Source organism: Lasiosphaeria miniovina, assembly GCF_030549165.1.
Source record: "Lasiosphaeria miniovina strain SMH2392-1A chromosome Unknown B0T26scaffold_5, whole genome shotgun sequence".
NCBI classification, from domain to species: Eukaryota; Fungi; Ascomycota; class Sordariomycetes; order Sordariales; family Lasiosphaeriaceae; genus Lasiosphaeria; species Lasiosphaeria miniovina.
Window position 1 is genome coordinate 3,432,046 of NW_026848224.1, and position 19,910 is coordinate 3,451,955.

Genomic DNA, 19,910 nt, shown 5'->3' on the forward strand with positions numbered 1-19,910 from the left:
CAGGGTGCCTTTGTATCCAAGCAACTTACCTTCGTTTCGCATTCCCACCCCAGCAAAGATGGGAGCTCCCGGCGCTACCAGTATGGTGGCCCGTGTTGAGGCGCCAATGACGGCTAGGGCCTACATGATGTGCGTCTTTGCTGCCTTTGGTGGCATCTTCTTCGGCTACGACTCTGGCTACATTTCCGGCGTCATGGGCATGAAGGTCTTCATCCACGCCATCGAGGGCCCCGACGCTACCGCCCTCACCTCGTCCAACAAGTCCCTCATCACATCTATCCTCTCGGCAGGCACCTTCTTCGGCGCCCTGTTTGCCGGCGACCTCGCTGACTGGATTGGGCGGCGCGTCACCATCATTCTCGGCTGCCTCGTCTTTATGGTCGGCGTGACGCTCCAGACTGCTTCCGAGGGCTTGGGACTTATTGTTGCCGGCCGGCTGGTGGCGGGTCTCGGCGTCGGCTTGGTCTCGGCCGTCATCATCCTCTACATGTCTGAGATCGCGCCCCGTAAGGTCCGCGGCGCGCTCGTGTCCGGCTACCAGTTCTGCGTCTGCGTCGGCCTGCTGCTCGCTTCCTCGGTCGACTACGGCACCCAGGACCGCACCGACACGAGCTCCTACCGTATCCCCATCGCTCTGCAGATCCTCTGGGCGCTTATCCTGGCCACCGGCCTGTTCTTACTTCCCGAGTCGCCCCGCTACTTTGTCAAAAAGGGCTCCCTGGACAAGGCTGCTGTCGTCCTCGCCCGTCTCCGCGGCCAGCCGCTTGAGTCTCCGTACATCCAAGACGAACTCGCCGAGATCGTGGCCAACCACGAGCACGAGATGACCCTGGTCCCCCAGGGCGGCTACTGGCAGGCGTGGGCCAACTGCTTCCGCGGGTCCATCTGGGAACCCAGCAGCTACCTGCGCCGCACGATCCTGGGCACGTCGATCCAGATGATGCAGCAGTTCACGGGCATCAACTTCGTCTTCTACTTTGGCACCACCTTCTTCCAGCAGCTCGGCACCATCGACAACCCCTTCTTCATCTCGCTCATCACCACCCTCGTCAACGTATGCTCCACCCCCATCTCGTTCTGGTCTATGGAGCGCCTCGGCCGCCGCTCGCTGATGCTGTGGGGCGCCCTCGGCATGTGCGTGTGCGAGTTCATCGTGGCCGTCGTCGGCACCGTCGCCCCCGACAACGAGAACGCCGTCCGCGCCATGATCGCCTTCATCTGCATCTACATCTTCTTCTTCGCCACTACCTGGGGCCCCGGCGCCTGGGTCGTCATCGGCGAGATCTACCCGCTGCCCATGCGCGCCAAGGGCGTCGCTCTCTCGACTGCCTCCAACTGGCTGTGTAAGCTTTGTCTTCTTCCCTCTCACAGCCCAATAAGCAGAGACTAACAATTCGCTCCACAGGGAACTGCATCATCGCCGTCATCACTCCCTCCATGGTCGACGCCGACAAGGGCAACCTGGGCGCCAAGGTCTTCTTCATCTGGGGCGCCCTGTGCACCAGCTGCTTCGTCTATGCCTACTTCCTCATCCCCGAGACCAAGGGCCTCACGCTCGAGCAGGTCGACCAGATGCTCGCCGAGACCACGGCCCGCACCAGCAGCCGCTGGGTGCCGCACTCGACCTTTGCCGACGAGATGGGCATGACTGAGAAGGCCGGTACCGGCCACATCGAGCACCAGTCCGACGCCTCGGAGAGCGTCTGATTGTTTTTTGCTCGTGGTCACACATTTCTTCCATTCTCATCATCAGCCTTTGCTCTTCGATCATCAGCTTTTGCTCTTCGATCATCAGCCTTTGCTCTTCGACGGCCTCACTTTTCCTTTGTCATTTTGCTTTTTTTTTTTGGAGTTTGAGCATGGTTAAGGTGGTTTTTGGGCTTGTTTTGCATCCAGGGCGCGGACGGTCGAGGGATAGCTTATTCGGGAGTCTTTGGGGAAAGCGTTCTCGGACGATCAATGACTTTTCTTTGCCAACACATCACTACGACACGGCTTCATGTATGGAGGCGGGGGACTACTGTACTATACTGTACTCTAACATTGAATTTGATATTTTTATGTCATTGAGCTCACACATCTTGAGATTTAATGCTCATTATTTACATTAACTTTTCTCTCCCTGGTCTGGCACGTGAACAGCGTAAGTGATGGACTTGAATTAGGTGGATTTATTTTCGCGTGTCATTGCGATCTTCAAATTGTTGACAGGTACTACCCTGAATAATTCCCATTATTCTGCTCCATGCTCTTATGTGCTCAAATCTGCTCCCCCTACTAAAAATAGCATCAAGGGAAACACCCGCCGCAGTTAGATCCACGACGTCCGGCAGCAGCGGTCCTCCCTAAACTTCAAACGAGAGAGCCTGTTCTTTGACCTTGCATTCTCCATCCTTCTCCTGGTGAGAAAGCTCGTGCTCGCCTTCTTCGCACTTAAGCTTCTTTGTGTCCTGATCGTGGCCGACTTTGCGCCATTTCTTGCATTTACAGCAGCAGTACTGCCACTCGCAGTTGGCAAGGATGAGGCTGTTCATGACAAGATTAACTGCACTACAATCAGCGACGCGCTGCGTTTAATTCTGAGGTTGGAAGAATCCCTACAATATCGGTAGGTTACGGAAGTCAAAGAGAGTGGCGAACTCTTTTAGATTAATTTTCGCTGGTTGTTGGATAAGAAAGTTGTGAGTGTAATGACTAGGGAAAGGAAATCTGGAAAGTTGGGCAGTATAAATATGGCCACTCGCGTTTGAACAGGTTCTATTCAAGCTATGAAAGTATTGCCATCCTCGTGCCATATGACAGAAACGGACAACTGGGGCCAGTACCAATACTATACGAGTCATGATGCCAACGCTCTGGCTCTGATACAGTCATTTCGTTTGGGTTGCCAGGAGAGCTCAGAGTTCTAGAGTACGAACAAGAAATAGGATTTGTTTTGATGATAAATCTCACGGACTGCTCGTCATCTAGTAGTTAATGCACTCGGCTCGTCTCTCTTTAACTGTAGAACACTAACCTAGACCAATCTCCGCGGTTCTTTCTCGTCCCAAGTCCATGTCCCCCCCGGGTCCAAAATGAAACAAATCCCAACGCTGCTCCCGAGCCGGACATGCCCTTGGTTTCAGCGTGTTCAAGGCGACACGCTCAGTCCTCTCTCATCGAGATTGAGGTCGCGTGCTTTTGGACCAAGCCGTCGCCGCCATCCCGGTCGCATATTTTATGCTCTCATTTTTTGCACTTGAGCTCGTGTTGCTTTTTTGCATCTCCAAGACCAGCAGACTGTTCCTTGTCAATGTTCTCCAAATAGTCGCAGTCACAACAGAGGTGGCTAGAATTATTTTCTTCGTGCCGGTGCTTGATGTGCTATTGCCACATTGTTCGGCCCAATGTGGAAATCTTGATATTAGTGCAATTCTGAGAATTATTTTGAGATCAAGTGAGCCGACAATGAGCCGCCGTTTGCACTGGCCGATACTTACCCTAGGAGTTATGCGGGCTATGATTGAAGCTTGCTTTAGTGTCTCTTTGAGTGGTACGCTATAGTGTTCCAAGTGTGTTTCGAGAGAGGTCTTTGCGGAGGCGGCTCCTCGATAGATTTGACAACTTGATGGTAAAAAGAACAGGTGAGCTTCAGTTGGAAGATTTCTCGTTTTGTAGCGGCCATTTGTGTATCTCACCAATATGCACAGCTAGCTTGTGTCTGGGATGGGATGGAACTCCTGTCAAGACGGGCAAGGATTCAGCCGAGGTGGCAGCGTCTGGAGTCTAATCGGATCATTTTATGCCCCCCCAGTGCACTTGAGGGGATTCTTGTCTAAGTTTTCGCCCCAAGACCGAGCCACGAGTGGTACAGCCATGTCCAGATCTTCCGCGTCACTCCACGCCTGGGAAGGGCATATGATGTATCCTGAAACAGCCGTGGCGAACATATTCCAATGTATCTGCGTTTTATTGTGCCCTTTGATGGGTATAATACCACCTGTTTCCGCAATCACTTTCTACAGCCATTCTTGATTGCGGCACACAACAGCCAAACAACCGTACCATCAATTAGCAACATTTTGCCCATTCAACTACCAAAACACTATTTGGTTGCCACCCAAATTCTGGCAAACCCACCATTCCCTCCGCACGTCAGGGTCGGCTACATGGTCCTTCCCGTTCCCAAATCTAACTCAAAGCTCTGCCCCAAAGATGCCAGAATCGGACCCCCCGCATGGTTTGCAACGGTCACGACAATTTGGGACGCCAAATACTAGTCCAGAAACCACAAAACAAAGAGGCGTGATACAGAAGATCAGAAGGGTAGCCACTTTGTCAAGGAGCACCAAGAACGCGGCACTATCCGAGTCAAGTGGTAAATCCAACGGCACAAGTCAGCCAACAAAACCTGCCAAGCAGCCATCGCCAAACAGCCATTGCCAAGCACTGCTAAGAATTCACCCAGCAACCCAACCCTGGCCCTCGAGCCCTCCCCGGCAACGACTCCACGGGCGGCTGGAGGATTCTTCCGTGGCCTTTCCGGCATGATGAACGCATACAACAACAACGATAATCAGGATTTGGATTTTGGCGATGACACCAGGCCTCAGACAGAGGACATTAAACGCTTCAACGACAGCGACAAGGAGGAAGACAAGGGTTACGGTTCTGCAGTAGGCTTGGGTGATGGGGAGTATATTCTGCGAGATGACAGGTTCTTTTTGGACAAGATCTCAGCAGTGTGAATAAAGTTAGGCCTGGGTACCCATACATCACCAGTCTAGATTAGCCGTGACTCCTGGACACTGGACGTGAGAAAATAATTTGACCATCGCTACAAAATTAAATGAAGTTCTCTCCGCGGTTGCCATCTAATTATCTTTTGGTAGTCCGCGACACCTTGTTAGCCCATTTGTCCGTATTTATGTATTGGAAGCAAGGGGTGCCGACATGTTTTTTAAACCATCTGAGAAGTTTGTAAGTCTCATCGTGCTATTTATTACTGCTATCGAGCAATATAGCCATAAAGAAGCAAACAGTGCGCCAATCAGAATGACCAAAGCATAGGAAAACGCTGGGCTAGAAATGAAGCAAACAAGAGCAATAGCTTGTATCGTTTCTGATCTTATTGCTACCTATTAAAGATGAATTTCCTTGCCGAGACGTGGGCATCCTTTCTCGCTCCACAGGTCTAAGCAACCCAAAAAACCAGCTATTCTATTCTAGTACTTGTTCAGAATCAAGGTCGCCAAGCAGCACAATCTAGCTCTTACATAACAACCCAACAACTCTGACCACCCTCTTCACTTTCCTAGCTATCACGCTCGCTTCTAAGCCAACAGAGGACGCCTAGGAGCTTGACCTCGACCCAGTTTAACTAGCCACAAAAATGCCAGAGACCGAGAAAAAGGAACAGGAGACCAAGACGCCGCCACCCAGCAAGGAAGATAAAAATGGCAATGCAACCAGCGATGCTACTACCTCAACCAAGTCAAAAAAGCCATCATATCGTCCCTCTAATCCCGGCCGTTGGGCTCCCTACTAGAGTCAAGCGGGCCTAGAAGACGGCCCTGGTGCAGCTTGGTCCAATACGAGTATGCTAGGCTTGTGATTGCATTGAATTATGGCTAAATGGGTTGAGAAAATATGGGATTCTTCTTACGATCGAACCTCTTCAAATTTGAGTGTTGACTAGTTCACTCTTCGCTCTCCCTATATCGTGGAAGGTCGCGCCCAATAGTCATTTTTGGATCCTGTGCTGTGGTATCAGCGTCAGGCACGGCGGAAGAGGAAGTTACAGTCCCCAAAATTAGGAATGGAGCTGGTATTACATTGTTGGCGGTTCAGGAACAGACTACGGCCGCACTTTTTTTGCCATGTGCTTAACATCCTGACTGTAGTAGTTAGTTCTTCAAAATAATAATCCGTTGACATTCGAGTCTGCAACCATCCCATTTCCGTAGGAAGGTTCTCTTCGCGTCTGAACGTAACACTACTAACAGACCACTACGAAGTTCAAAAACCGAACATCCTAAGACTCAGACCACCAACCTCCAACTTACATGCCGCACACACCGACTTAGTTATGGATGGGGCAAACATGGCCTGCCTCATATACAGCAGGACTGCAGGAAATATGACACATAATAGGTGAAGTCATTTGTCTTATAGCTGAAATTGCATATGAAGTGTTTGTTGACAGCTTTACAAATCAATTCACCACCACAACCACCTCCGCCCGTCTCAGCCTAAGCAACTGCAATAACTCCAGAAACTGCTACTGCCTACACAGACACCCGCCACCAATACCATCCCCGCATCTCCCAACCCCCAAAACTAAAACTCCATTCACATCACCTCCATCATCCACCAACATGCCATTCAGCTTCTGAAAGAACAAGGCTTCAGGCAGCCCGCTGAACAAACTAACAAAGAAGCCGCCGACGCAGACCACCGCCACCACCACCACCACCACCACCATTTCCGCCGCCGCCTCCAGGGGCACCAAGCAAGCAGACGGTCGAGTTCGTTAGCCAACAGGAGAGGAACACCAGGACCGGCAGCATCTGCTCCATCACGTCCGACGGCATCGGCACCGGCTCCGGCCGCTCGTCGCTGGCCATCCCGTCGGGCGGCATCCTTCGCGAGGTCACAATCGAGGTCCAGTACGAGGATCTGGCGAAGTGATTGGTTTAGGTGATGTCTTTTCGGCGATTTAACTCTTTGGGGGCTGGCTAGCCTTTGCTTTCGGTTTCGAGAGTGACAGCCGTGGACGTGTTGCCGGTTTGATGTGATTCCGGTTCCTCATGGTCTTGACTACCACGCCCACATCGCCCCTGTGCCAGGATGTTTCCTTTGTTTTATTTCTTTTGGCCAAGACGGCGTGCATGTTACGTGGGTGGCGAACTAAACTTCTAGTTGTTTACAAACAGGTACTTGACTGATATCTGACAGAACAATTGTTTTTCATGTCTCTTCCTCCCCAACCATATTCCCAGTCCGGCCCATCGCCAGACAACCCTGAACCAATTCCCCCCGTGTGCAGCTCTCTTCACGTGTCCTTGCTCGAGACCTTCTTGGTTGTTGTAATGATGGTCTTCTTGACGGGTATCTCGGTGGTGATCTCTGGCATGGCGTTCGCGTCATAGCCCATGGCGTGCCCCGAGGCCGACGATATTTTATCCGGGGCGGGCTCGGGACCCTCCCAAGGCAAGTTCCTCGCCTTGTCGGGGTTGCGCTTGGAGGGGGCGTCGGGCGAGACGCTGAAGATCTTTGTGTTCTTGGGATCGTTCTCGATGTGCTTGTCCTTGTGGGCGCTGGCGCTGGCGCCGCCCTGACCCGAGAGCGACTGTAGCGTCTCGGAGACGGGTATGGTCTTCTCGGAGTCGCCCATGGCCCGGCTGCGCGGCTGATTCTTGCCGCCAGCCGTCTGCCACCACAAGGTGCTGCCGATTTCCGTGGCTAGGAGAATGGGCCCAGGTTGCTGGCGCAGCATGCCAGTGACAGTCATTTTGGGCTGATTTAAGGGTGAAAGGAGAGGACGTTGTTGGGCTCTGTCGTGGTCGAGTACAAATGAAAGAGGTGTCAATGGGCAATCCAATTGGAGCTCGACGTGCTGTGGATTTATTTGAAATGATGTAACACAGCCTAGGCCATCACCCTGACATCAAGCGCCAAAATTGAGTTTGGCCTGTGAGACGCGCGCCGCTGGAACGAAGCTCCGGGAGGTGGTTGCGACGCCATCCAGAAATTCCATTCGCCTGCCGCTATCATGGCCTGACGTCAGGGCATCTGTGGCTGCATCATTCGCCGGCCCAACCCTTCAAGTTGGCATGCTTCTCCCGATGCATGGGACCTACATGGCACACATCGCGATACCCGACCGTTTGTAAGGGATTCCAGGTTTTCACTACCGTGGCCGTTATCCCTGTCTATTGTTATAGAAAAATGATACATGAAGTTATTAGGTAACAAATCCTCAAATAGCACGAAAGAAACACTATTCACACAAACCGATAACCTGAGCTCTGATAACGAACTTGAACTTCACGCCGGCCGTCGCTTGTATTAGTCCGAGGACGACGTGCCAGGGTTCTTCGTCTCGGCGAATTGCTGCGGGCCAGTCTGGTATGTAAGGGGCGGTGCGCTATCGGACTTGTTATCGCGACCAAAGGCAATGCCAGGATGAGCGATGTTGAGACAGAACACGGCAAGAAGCATCATTCTGGAAACCAGAAGAACAATTTGTCAGCAACCTGGGCTTCAAATTTTGCAAAATAACACAAAAAGGCGAAAGATAACTAGTCGGAATGACCAAGGAAAGGGGAACATACACAGACTCGAGGCCAACAAACAGCTTCTCGTCGTGGATGAGCGGGCCGTCGTAGCCATCGCTCAGTTCGTCGATGCGATACACGCAACGGACGAGGATGAAGAGAATGGACAAAAGCAAGAAGCTCAAGAAGATCTTGATTCGCGAGGGGAGCGGCGCGCCCTTCGACTTGTGGACGTAGCGAGCGACGTAGTCGACGAAGAGGCCCACAAATATGACCAGCGTGACGACTTGGAAGGCGAGACCGACCATGGACAGGCGGACGCCGGCCTTGTTCCCGGTGCCGGCTTGGACGGAGGAGAGGGCACCGCCGGCAGCTTGGAGGATCAGAGAGAAGATATCGCATGGGATGAAGATCCACACGAAGAACTTGGGATTAAAGCGAGACAGGGACCGGTCGAGGTTGTTGATGCTGTGGATTGACAGCGGGTGTCAGTCAAAGTCGGGGCCATTTGGCAACTGTGACGGGGCAACACTTGCGTTCTTGTCAACAAGACGTAGATAGACGAACAAAAGAAGACAGGCGCCGTGGTAATGCAAACTAGAAAGAGATGACGCATCTTCGTCAGCATGCACCCACCCACACCAGATCTCCGGCTACCACACTACCAATAATCATCATGCATCACAGTCTCCGCGCTAACTCACCGACCTGGATAACAAAAGCATTGAAAGAAAACGGGTTCGTGTTAAGCATGATCCTCCCGGCGTAGCCGATCATCTCGTCGACGCAGCCCAATACCATACAGATCATGAAGGTCCAAGACCTCCACACGGCGCCCTGGGCGACGTGGATAAGCAGGGCGAGGCCGAAAAGACCGATGATGACGGCATTGCCGGGGATCGAGGGCTGGTACTCGAGGATGCTTGCCGACACGGGACACACGTCCAGCGTGCAGTTTGCATTCTTGCCGAAGGCGATGAAGTGGTGTGTTCCGTTATGCGTTGACATGGCTGCCGATGGAGACAGGAGTGTCCAAGAAGGCGTTCAACCGATTTGGGCAAATGGTCGCTCAAATGCAGACGCGACAGGAAGGCCGTCGTAGTTGGGTGACAGAACTCCAAGAAAAGAAAACAAATAAAAGGGGATGGTGGCAATGTGCCTCAAAATGCTAAGATGCATTAGCCTCGGATTCAAGATGCCAGAGTCAAGAATAAAGCACAGCTACACAGCAGGTGAGGAGTCATCTAAATTATATAATTAGTTAAGCGAATGTGAGTTGGAGCAGTGAGATTGGGGGCGAAATAAGAAATTGAAACCAGCCTTAGCCCCATTCGTGCCCGGGCAGCCATGAAAAGCCCTGCAAGATTGTGCCGCTGGAAATAGGCAATAAGGCCAAATCGGATGTTGACAGGGTCAGGGGGGAGTTTTCTCCCCCGTTGTCAGCTTAGCGGGTGCAGGTGCTGAGTGGCTGAGACCTGGGGGCTAGGCTTCGCCGCTTCGGGGTGCATGGTTATTAGGCAGCCAGACTCAGCCCAAGTTTGCGATCTCCTAGGCTTGCAGAGTACAGAAGGCACTGAAAGTCGTCCACGGGATTTGCACGATGGCGGCGCAATAGTGGGCTCCCTGCTGCGGGCGTCCCTCCACCACGCCGAGCCACCGCCTAACACTTGACGCCATCGGCACGCCGGGTGACTCTTCGTGAAATCTGCTGCGTGCCGAATGAGCTAACGAAACCATCGCCGGCATCTGGAACGCATATTGCATCTTATCATGAGTTCCGTGTCAAGTTCATCGGCCAGGCTCTAAACTTAATCTTGATTGAACGACAAACGAAGATGACACTGCCAGGGACTTTTGCAGAAATTTCGCCAGGGCAATCGAGAGGCCGTGCTGAACAGAATACGATATCGACATGCTGATTGGCCAGTCTTTGTCCCAAACTGGCAAGCCGTCTGACCCTGTAACTTCCGACATAGGAGGGCCGAAACCGTCCGTTGCCGCACATCGTAACATCGTTGCATTAGCTAATTGTCTCTGTCAGCACTGCCTAGGATAGCCAGTGGGCATGAATGCGGCGAAGGATTGGAGAGCTCGTCAGCCCTGCGAGCGAGCATGAAAAGACACTGCGGCCTCTCTAACCAAACTAATTTTGGAGTGTTGCTTCGAAACGTCAGCAAAAGCCTGATCGAGGTTGCATTGCCCATAGTTGATGAAGGAATGTCAGGGACCATGGAATGGGATCTAGGCTACAAGTAACCATTGGCTTGTGCGGTTCTATGACTGACGCAGCATTGCGAGTCCGCGCCCCTTACCCACAGTCCCGCAGGGCAACAAGGGGATGCAAGCACGGATTTAATGGAGAGAAGGACCAATGGATGAAGACGATAAGATGAATAGCTTGTGACTTAGGTTATTAGTGTGTCCTTACGTCTCAAAACAACATTAGCGTCAGCACTTTGACTTCTTCCTCCAGCTCTTCAGGCCGCCCGGCCAGCAAATAGCAATGATTATGGTACTCTCATATTGGTACCGAAATCGCCAAAATCTCTAGCGCCCACCATAAGAAGCCTTTCTTAGAAAAGGAACGCCAAAACGCCTAGGCTAGCCATCAAGACACTCAGAGACCACTGAGCTCTCACGCCAATGCTGGAGATGGTTGTCATAGGCGGTGGTGTTGAGCCTGGCGATGGTGTCGGGGGCAAGGAAACGTTTCCGACGACCGAGGCATTCGGACCTAAGCCGCCAACCAGCGGCGTCGACCCGTTCAACTGCACAATGACAGGGACAAGCGCAGTGACATCCGAGATATTAAAGCACTCCCACTTGTAAGGGGCGCTGTAGTCGACTGCAAACACCGTCACCGAGCTCATACAACCGGAGTTGAGCACATCCTTCTCAGCAGGTATCTTGCAATTGCCGTTTGCACAATGGCTGTCGTCTGATCCCGAGTCGCGGGAACGGTTGAAAAGACCAGTTTTGCTGTTGAATACGGCCTTCGCCTCAGCGTTCCCACCCATGCGAGTCAAGACAAAGGGTGGGTTGGTGCATTGTTCATTAGTGTATGACGTGATGTACGGAAGATTGACCGTCAGGCCGTATCCCTGGGGCAGAATGCGAGAGCCAGCGGCCTTGTCGATCAAAGCTTGAACAAGAGTGGAGGCTAGGCGAGCCGTGATTGTCGCCGGGTCTTGGAGGCCCGCCTTGGTGCTGGCATTCACCCAGAAGTATGGCGTTGGGACAGTATTTCCGCTGAAGAATGCAACGGCCGGAATGCCACGCTCAATCGCCATGTATGTTGCCCCGATGGCTCCAGAGGTGGTGTAGAGGAAGGGTCCCACGTTCCAGCCAGAGTTTGGGCCAGAAATAACAAGGTCAGGGGTCTTGACCTTGGTGAACGTGGGCAGAATGTAGTCCAAGGCCACCACGACCTGTGCAGCCGGGGTGCCGTTGTAGTACCAGATGTGGCCATCGTCCGGGTCGGGACCGATGGAAGGAGCACCAGATTTGACGAGATCTGAAAGAGAGGTCAGCAAGTTCCAACATGGCGAGATAGGATCAAGTGCTCGCACCCCAGTCGCCGTTTCTGGTCATCTTTGGGCTGTTCGTGAAGTCGAGGCGAGTGCCCGAGCCAACATCGAAGGTCGCAGACGCCACAAGGTAGCAGCTGTGTCCGAGATCGGTCATTTGCTTATACAGCTCGCGGATATTGGCCGTCCCGAAGCCATCGTCGTTCTGCAAACTGTTAGTTGATTTGGGTAGCTGAACGATTGGCTGCCAGAACCTACCGTGATCAACACATTCAAGCCTTGGACGGCAGCGGCAAACGCAACTCCAACCTTGAGGAGAGAAAGATTGCGCATCTTGAAGATGAGGAGCTAATGAAACAGACTAAGCAACTAATTTCAATTTCAGCGGCGGTAACGTCCGATGGACGCAACAGTAGTGCCGAGAGGGTATGTGTGGTTGATGTAGGGGATGGTGTTGGGATGTCGAGATGGATGTCTGGCAGGACAAGAGAGTTTGGTGTTTGTTTTTTGGGGCAGAGAAACTAGGGTTATCTGGTGGACCAGTAACACCTCGCCGTAGGAAAGAAGTGCACAAGGCATGTGGTAGCGATTACGTGTTCGATGGCAAGAACGGCAGGAGTAAAGCACCTCTGCGACTCGGGAGGCAAGAGCTTTCTTTCCTAGTCCAAAAGGCCCACTTTCTCAACCGAACCAGCAACATCCCAAATGTTCCTGCATTTTTTATCATTTTAACCCTGGAGAGTACTTTAGAGCTTGTGAAAACTGACGTCAATAGTCGAAAGATTCATCGTCTTTTGGTCTAGACCGTGGTGTTTGCTGACGAGCTCTGTTTCCTCTTTACTACTTTACGGCTCTCGTAGTAGCCACCTCCTCGCAAACAGATACTCTTTCTATTGTGCGTGATGAAAAGTTGTTCTGCCTGAGACTCGTAGTTGATGGCTATTGGCTTACTTTGTTATGATGGTGTGTCTCGCTCATCAATGGCATTTGTCAAACTTTTGATTCATGGTAACAGCAACCAGAGGATACCGCAATGCATTTATTCGTCATCTTCGTACATGTGCTCGAGTCAGTTGTATGCTTCCCTATCACTAAACCATCCCCATCACACCTCGCCCCCAACGAAGACTATTACTAGCCTCATTTCACACCCCTTTCCCAACAGCAGGCACGACTGCGGCGTGACCGAGCGCCCCAGCCGCGCCGGCTTTCCTTCTCTACCACCGAGTCATCACTCTAGAAGCCGAGAGCCTTGTTGAATGCATCGGCAGTGGCGGCGTTCTTGGTTCCAAGGGCTGAGACTTGGGCTTTCGCCGACTCACAGAGCGCCTTGGCCTCGTCGTTGGCATCGCACACGTTGGTGAGCTGGTCGCAGACGCGGTTGGTGATGATGTTGGGGTTGAGAGCGTCCTGTTGGCCCTTGGCGACGAGAGGGTCGGTGGGCAGGAAGGTGCCCTCGTCGGCCTTGCGGCCAGGGCGGCCCAGCTGGAAGTCGATGGTCGGCGTGCACTTGCCGAAGTCGGCCGCGGCGCGCAGGTTCACAACCGCAGCAGAGGCGGTCGCAGCCGCGAAGAGGGCAAGAACGAGAGTCTTGGCGTACATTTTGAGGGAGAGTTGGGTAAAGACCGGCTAGCGGTTGCTGAATAAATAATTATAAAGAAAATGTAAAGAAAAGTTCACAGAACCTGGCTAGAGATCAACTCTGAAAGAATGGAATTTTTGATCTTGGGTAGGGAAAGAGAGATAGAACCGGGCACCCAGACGCGAGCTGGAGGGGGTTTAATAAGGACTCGGCCGGATGAACCGCCCAAGTACGACACCGGGATCCGGCCGTGGATTGACTGCATCTCGAAACAACGATCTGGATCTCGCCTAGCTGGAGATCAGACGGCCATCTCGAACTCGGACGGGGAAAGATGGGATGAGACGACAGCCGACGTGGCCCAGAGTCGTTGCGCCACTTGGCGTCCAAGCGCCCTGAGCGGATATCCTCCCATCTTATGCCGATCTTGGCCTGCGCGAGCCCCAAGGGATCATGCAAAAGTGCAGAGCCGTCAACCGGCTCAAACAGCCCTGTAGCGAGACCCCTGGGGAGCTGCCAGCCGCCTATGTCAAACGTACCCCGCCAGGTTACACCGACGCATGCAACACCGGCAAGACTGGTGCTGTTTGATGTCCGACCGTTGCGTCTCTCCCAAATGCCTGCGGTTTCTCAAATACGTCATAGGGCCGGTTTGGCTCATCGTAACCGCCTGGTCCCGAAATTGCATTCCCTGGAGCGAACAACAGGGTTGGTCGGTGGACCCACTGGACGCTGTTCAAGTCCAACAGTTTTGCGGTCGCCATTGACACAGGCAGTCTAGTTGCCTTGGTTGCTTGAATAGGACTTGATGCAGGTTCGCCCGCTTTAGCCCGCACATGCAGCACCTGACAGCCGAAGGCGAGTGTGGTGGATCTGAAAGCCTCGGCGCCCGAGCGCTCTGTTGGAAGCCCTGGCCACCTGGGGTGGTGCATTCGGGGCAGGCCAATTTTTGGGGTTGGGCACTCTCCGGACCCATAATTGTAGATTTAATCGAACCAATTAGAAAATAGAACCAAGGTCGAGAAACTGACTTGTGTGGCCCCCAAATCCCCCAACCAACCTAATTGGACACGCCATGAGTTGAGAACTCGATTCTCTCTTAAATGTCTACGTTGGGTCTTTGTGGGAACTAACAGTCAACGGGATGGATGCACAGCCTCAGTGGCTGACCAGCACACGGGCCGCTATGCGGTACGTGTCCGAGGCGCAACCACCACGTAGCCTCCGGGCATCGCCAAATCCAATGCGCACCCTGTTTCCGTAGTTCGTGATCCTTCTACATAGAGCAGACCAGAATACAACCACCACAACCACCCCATTCGCATCGGTTACTGCAGTGACTATGGAACGAATGACCTTGTCATTCCAACAGTCTTGTCCGGAGTAAAAGCAAGCAGGCGGAACTGCCCTTCAAAATGGGGTAGTTCCAAAAATAGTGAAGATTCTATCCTCGTGGGCGTGTTGTGTGCCTTTCAATCGGCAGAGAAAATCGCTCGGGGCTCGCTCGCGAATTTGTTAGCCAAAAATGGACACAGTAGATAATACGAAGCAGGCTCTCTCCCTCCCCCGATCTCGAGTTTGGAATGCAACTCGCACACGCCAAGACGCCATCCTCACGAAACCAAATCAATCTTGCATTGTTCAGCTCGGTCCAGCCGGAGCTCGGGACTAGCGTTATCTAACTAACGAGCTAAACCCATCCAATTACTGTTTTTTAAAAGAGTATTTAGTTCAGCATCATCAATCCATCGTTGTGGATAAATAAGGAATGACGCGAAGTTCAGAAGTCGAAACGGGCAACCTATTGTGAAAGCGAAGGGTAGGGAAGACAAGTACAACAATTCCAACGGAAGCGCTATGGAGGGCATCCGCTGTAATTAATGTTGATGTTTCATCGGGTTTCGGGTTGGTTGGCATTTTTGATCGGAATCCCTTGTGGTTGGACGGTTGTAATTATCGGCGGAAACTGCCTTTCGGATTCACGCGTCCGGCTCGTCGTCACATAAAACCAAACACAAATCCACTGGCGCGTCCCTTGGTCCAGGCCGGCGCGCCGGGGCCTTCGGCGGCCAAGCCGCACGGTGTCTGATCCCACATGCGCATGAATTCGAATTGGAAGTCGCTGGGCTGGACGGGGACGTCGCTGTTGTTTGTGGAGGCTCGCGCAGGCTGCTGGTAGGCATTGTGTAGCAGCAGCGGCGGCGGCGACAACGCAGATGCAACTGTGCCGATGTTGGGTGGCGAAACGTCGATATTCCACCTCTTGGCAAGATCCCGTAGCAGATGCAGCCCGTGCAACGCAAACCGGCTCGACTCCATCTCTTCCAGGTCTGCTATGCCCTGGATTATGTCCTCGGCCACGCCGGGGCCTAACTGTGGGGTTGTCGCCGTATGACTACCTACGTTGCCGCCGCCTCTCTGTCCGCTAATCCAAACAGTGAACCGCATGATGGAGGCCGCCAACACAAAGTAAGGCACAAACGACGACACGCGTTTCAAGGTGTAGAGCTGGGAATACGACCGCAAGAGGGCCCGGATCGCGTCTGCGGCCTGACAGCAGACATCTTGTGGCGAGATGGTCGAGTTGGGGATCCGGGTTTTGACGAGCGGACGGAAGAGGGTAATGATCGAAAAATGGTAGTAGAGGCTGCGGTCCTGTGTTAATTGGTTGTTTCGTGCGTGGATACTAGAAATTAACCAGAGTGGGGGCGGCTATTACGGACTGTACAAATAGAACTGCTGGGGTGGAACTCAACACGAGCCTCATGCTATTCGGGATTCCGTCGTATCAGTCGAGATAATTCGTGTAGATATCGAGAAGAGCGTCTCTGGTTAGTGGGCGTCCAGGGGTACGTAACATAAAGACGGACTGATGGACTAGGTCGCTGATCTCACACAGGCACCTGAACACAGTGCGTGTATTCGATGGCTGGCTGTATTTGGTGTCTGAAAGGGAGGGCAAGAAATTAGCGAGCAGGACAAGACACAAGAAATATTCCGTGATATTAGACAGGTATCATACACAGGCCGTCGTCGGTACAGGGGATCCACAGTAACGACTCAATGGCGCCAATGATTGGAAGTTTAGGGGTCGTGGGATGCGGAGAGACGTTTGTGGTAGCGATATAGACACTAAAGTCCAAGCGCTACAGTCTAATATTTTTAGTTTCTTCCATGTTACTTGTACTCGGGGTTGACTCGGGGGGTGTGATGGGGAAGGGGGGGGTGCGGGATGTGTGCGTGCGGTGCGTGCCAGAGCTCTGCAAAGCAGTGTAAAGGAAGCCCTCTTACTGGTCTAACGAGTAAGCACCCCAGAAGGTGGCAGCCTCGACATCCATCCTGTCCTGATCCAGCGCGCCAGAGGGCCGGTGTAGGCCCATCTCGACGGCCAGGCGCATGCTCTGGCTAGCGTAGTAGCTGCTTTCCGACCTTCGGCCACAGTTCGCCTCCCGGATTGCCATTATGCCTAGGGCTTGTATGGTTGTCAAGCAGGCGTGGTCTGTTTGCAAGTCAAAGAGGCGGAGTGACTCGCTAAAGAAGTGGTTTCCCGATGTAAAGCTATCGTTGGGGTCTGTTCGAGTACTAGGGCGCGTTGAGAAACAGCAACTAAGAGCTAACAGGGTATTGACAAGAATTGGCGAACAATATCGCGGCAATCCAGCCTCGAAATCCTTCATAAAGTGTTCTTTGCTGAGCGTTGCATAGATGGGATACTCCCAGCAAAAGTACAGACCCAGGAGATGCAAAAGACACAGACCGCTATCCGACGTGACACCAGTCCACACATGCCCTGCCGCCCTTGGGTTTTCTCCATCCATGACGGTATGAGACAGGTTTAGCGCGACTATGTTGCTAGTATGTGGCGAGGCCGAGTGAGATACCTCAGGCGACTGCGTTTCGATCAAGCCTGGGGAATGCCAACTCTCCGAGGACACGTCATTGGACACGGGCAATTTCGAGATCTCGCCCCCACCGACAGAGTTGCGCTGAACAAAGCCCGCATTAGGCCTGGCTCGGAGGGCGAGAAGCATTTCCCAGGCGACAGGCTCCGGGGCTGTCGACATTAGCCAAATAAATTCCACGTTGTCACTTGCTACCTTTGAGAGGGCCTCGTTTTCCTCTCGAAGAGTGGCCGAGTCGGCTGCTGAATATGCACACTCTACATTGCGCTTGAGGCAGAGAGAACACGCTGGACGCTGACCGTCGCACTAACACATCACCGCACGACCCGCATCAGCAGCTCTCAGCACACTCAACTCATCCTGGCTGCCGTTTCGCCAATGATTAAACAACAAGCATACACCAGACTTTCGGACCCGGCAAGTGTACATGCCAACCTGGTCACAGCTCCCCGTTTCCTGCTTGGGCCGCCCGCCGATTCGGGATCGAACTGGGACTGGGACTGGGCCTGGGCCTGGGCCTGGGCCTGCGAGTCAGACTCGGAGCCGGTATTATCAACTTCCATCGCGGCAGGCAGGATGCGCCTGAAGGAGGGGGCATTGCCATTCATGCTGCGGCGGTGGCGTGAGCCCTACCGAAACGGCAATTGGGGATGGTTAGGGCGCCCGGAGGTACACTGGACAACAGGGCACTCTCCAGCGCCCAAAGTGTTGTAGAACTGGCAAGTGGAATGTACCTGTTGATGGATTGGAAATGAATCATGAAAATGATGGAGCGCGCGCATGGCCCCGCCCGCTGGGCGGGGCGGGGGTATCAGATCCCCTGCGCAGTTGGTTGGGGTGGGGTGGTTAAATCTGAAAACTGTGCACTTTCCGGAAATGATGGTTAGGTAATTCAGCACAGTGCCCCGCCAGGCTCAAAATCAGGCACTGTACTGTGTACGCATCCGCATCTTTGTCATTGTGTGTCTACCGATTAAGGTGTGGACGTCCATACGGCTTCCCCAGCCGTGGAAGAAATAGAACCATGTCCAAGTTTACTTCAATGGAGTGTGTGTGGCTGACTTAAGTGATTGCTTCATCGACGCTGACGCAGCGCATACCGCTTCTTCTCAGTCGCTTGCGAATTGAACTAGCCGGGTGCTTTGGTCCTCGGTCCATGCTGTGTATTTCCTTTCTCCTTTACTCTTCTATTGGCCTTATTTTCTCGGGAATCGTGATCGATCGGTCCTCTTTTATCACATCTCATCAAGATATCTTTATCAAGCGAGAATATCACTCAGGCTAGTTAAAATAAAAGACCAGAAGAGAAATGTGGACCGAGATCCCGGTGCCCCTGCTAAGGTAGTTCAATTCGCAAAAGACTGAAAATAAGCGGTACTGTCGGTTGGTATCCCTTACCAACCTGGTACATGCACGGGTACTGTACTGTACATACCTACCTCAGGTAAGGTACCTTACTCCGTAAATGCAGAGGCAGCTCGGTTAGGTACCGATTGTATAAGCTTGGTACTCTTAAAATTAGGGGCCAAGTACGGAATATTCCGTACGAATACAGGGAGGCAACATTACCTTACACCGTGCGTCGCGACGAGCCTCTTTGCTTTCGAGAAGCGAACATTTGTTAGAAAAAAAACCCCGAATTGCTCATTAGTACCATAGGGTCGCTTTCTTTTAGGGGCGGGTTTCCGCCGATTAGCAGCCTGCAACCGGAACAGCTCCAAGGTTTGAAACTTACGATGTTATTGGACAAACGCAAACAACCTGTTACCTTCAGCGCATGCACTGCCCCGTAACGCCAAGCTTGAGCCGACTGCTCCCCCAAAATACCTGCTAGCGTGCCCCCCACTAGGCCGCGAGTAAGGTAGCTGAGGCGCTGCCTAGTTGTGTGCGTGCAGCACGTCCCGTCTACACGGCGACAACTTCCAGGCTCTACAAACGACGCGGTGACATGAATAGAACCTGACCTACACCTCCCAAGTACCTGAACCTCCCAAGTACCTACACTTTGGAGCGCATCCTGTCTGGCCCCCGTTTATAAAAAGGCCTGCCCACCACTTCTCCGAGTGACCAGAACAGGGGAAAAAAGCAGGGATTACCTATATGGTGTCTTTTTGCCCCTGACCTGCGATGCCAATTATCCGGCTCCAGCGAATTGAGATCCTCCGCACAACGGGGGGCCGGACCCTCCCCCGCTTTATTTCCACTCGAAGAAGCAAGCCACCAAGAACTGATTTTCGTCAGTCACCACATGCCTACCAGGTACCTACAATACGTAGCCTTGTGAAGGTTTGACTCGATACGTGGCAGAACCTCCCATATTGGTAGTACGAGCTGCGGGCACCGTCCGAAATCTCAATCAATCAGGCCATGGATACTTTCGCCTCATCCGCCGCGCACCGTCGCCCTTCAGGCCTAGAACAGGCAGAGAACTACGAATCATACTAATTCTTATGGACGGGGGAATCGCAGTCCTAGTTGAGGTGATTGACTTGCTTAATTACCCATCTGCTGATCCAGGCAGCATCCATATTCACGACTATTTCGCACGAAAAGGGACGCGCGAAGAGCCCCGTCCCGATGCTCAATGGCTATTGCTACAACCACACACTTATCGAATAGCTACGGCCTACCTGCCTACCTG

General features: G+C 52.8%; 7 protein-coding genes across 7 annotated transcripts; 2 read left to right on the plus strand and 5 right to left on the minus strand.

The window, feature by feature from the left end:
• Positions 1–58: 58 nt before the first annotated feature.
• Positions 59–1,768, plus strand: B0T26DRAFT_858050 (general substrate transporter; the record flags this gene model as incomplete). Its single annotated transcript, XM_060447712.1, has 2 exons — positions 59–1,343; positions 1,406–1,768. The coding sequence occupies 2 exons, from the start codon at positions 59–61 to the stop codon at positions 1,705–1,707; spliced, it is 1,587 nt and encodes a 528-aa protein (XP_060294736.1). The 3' UTR covers positions 1,708–1,768.
• Positions 1,769–4,194: 2,426 nt separating this feature from the next.
• Positions 4,195–6,669, plus strand: B0T26DRAFT_753525 (uncharacterized protein; the record flags this gene model as incomplete). The annotated part of the gene is made up of 4 exons (XM_060445696.1): positions 4,195–4,219; positions 4,294–4,357; positions 4,448–4,675; positions 6,432–6,669. The coding sequence occupies 4 exons, from the start codon at positions 4,195–4,197 to the stop codon at positions 6,667–6,669; spliced, it is 555 nt and encodes a 184-aa protein (XP_060294737.1).
• A 520-nt stretch (positions 6,670–7,189) lies between these two features.
• On the minus strand, positions 7,190–7,489 carry B0T26DRAFT_614267 (uncharacterized protein; the record flags this gene model as incomplete). Its single annotated transcript, XM_060435952.1, has 1 exon — positions 7,190–7,489. A coding segment is annotated over one exon (300 nt), but the record flags the coding sequence as incomplete, so codon positions are not given.
• A 281-nt stretch (positions 7,490–7,770) lies between these two features.
• On the minus strand, positions 7,771–9,610 carry B0T26DRAFT_364324 (parasitic phase-specific protein PSP-1). Its single transcript, XM_060434625.1, has 4 exons — positions 8,963–9,610; positions 8,795–8,855; positions 8,316–8,726; positions 7,771–8,206 (listed from the first exon to the last, which is right to left on the minus strand). The coding sequence occupies exons 1-4, from the start codon at positions 9,264–9,266 to the stop codon at positions 8,050–8,052; spliced, it is 933 nt and encodes a 310-aa protein (XP_060294739.1). The 5' UTR covers positions 9,267–9,610; the 3' UTR covers positions 7,771–8,049.
• Positions 9,611–10,709: 1,099 nt separating this feature from the next.
• B0T26DRAFT_804231 (survival protein sure-like phosphatase/nucleotidase) lies at positions 10,710–12,118 on the minus strand (the record flags this gene model as incomplete). The annotated part of the gene is made up of 3 exons (XM_060447120.1): positions 10,710–11,772; positions 11,828–11,990; positions 12,044–12,118. 3 exons carry the CDS (start codon positions 12,116–12,118, stop codon positions 10,832–10,834), a joined length of 1,179 nt encoding a protein of 392 aa, XP_060294740.1. The 3' UTR covers positions 10,710–10,831.
• Positions 12,119–13,021: 903 nt separating this feature from the next.
• On the minus strand, positions 13,022–13,387 carry B0T26DRAFT_648773 (uncharacterized protein; the record flags this gene model as incomplete). Its single annotated transcript, XM_060438027.1, has 1 exon — positions 13,022–13,387. The coding sequence occupies one exon, from the start codon at positions 13,385–13,387 to the stop codon at positions 13,022–13,024; it is 366 nt and encodes a 121-aa protein (XP_060294741.1).
• Positions 13,388–15,365: 1,978 nt separating this feature from the next.
• B0T26DRAFT_650949 (fungal-specific transcription factor domain-containing protein) lies at positions 15,366–17,185 on the minus strand (the record flags this gene model as incomplete). The annotated part of the gene is made up of 5 exons (XM_060438235.1): positions 15,366–16,014; positions 16,091–16,135; positions 16,226–16,313; positions 16,390–16,499; positions 16,659–17,185. 5 exons carry the CDS (start codon positions 17,183–17,185, stop codon positions 15,366–15,368), a joined length of 1,419 nt encoding a protein of 472 aa, XP_060294742.1.
• Positions 17,186–19,910: the final 2,725 nt, after the last annotated feature.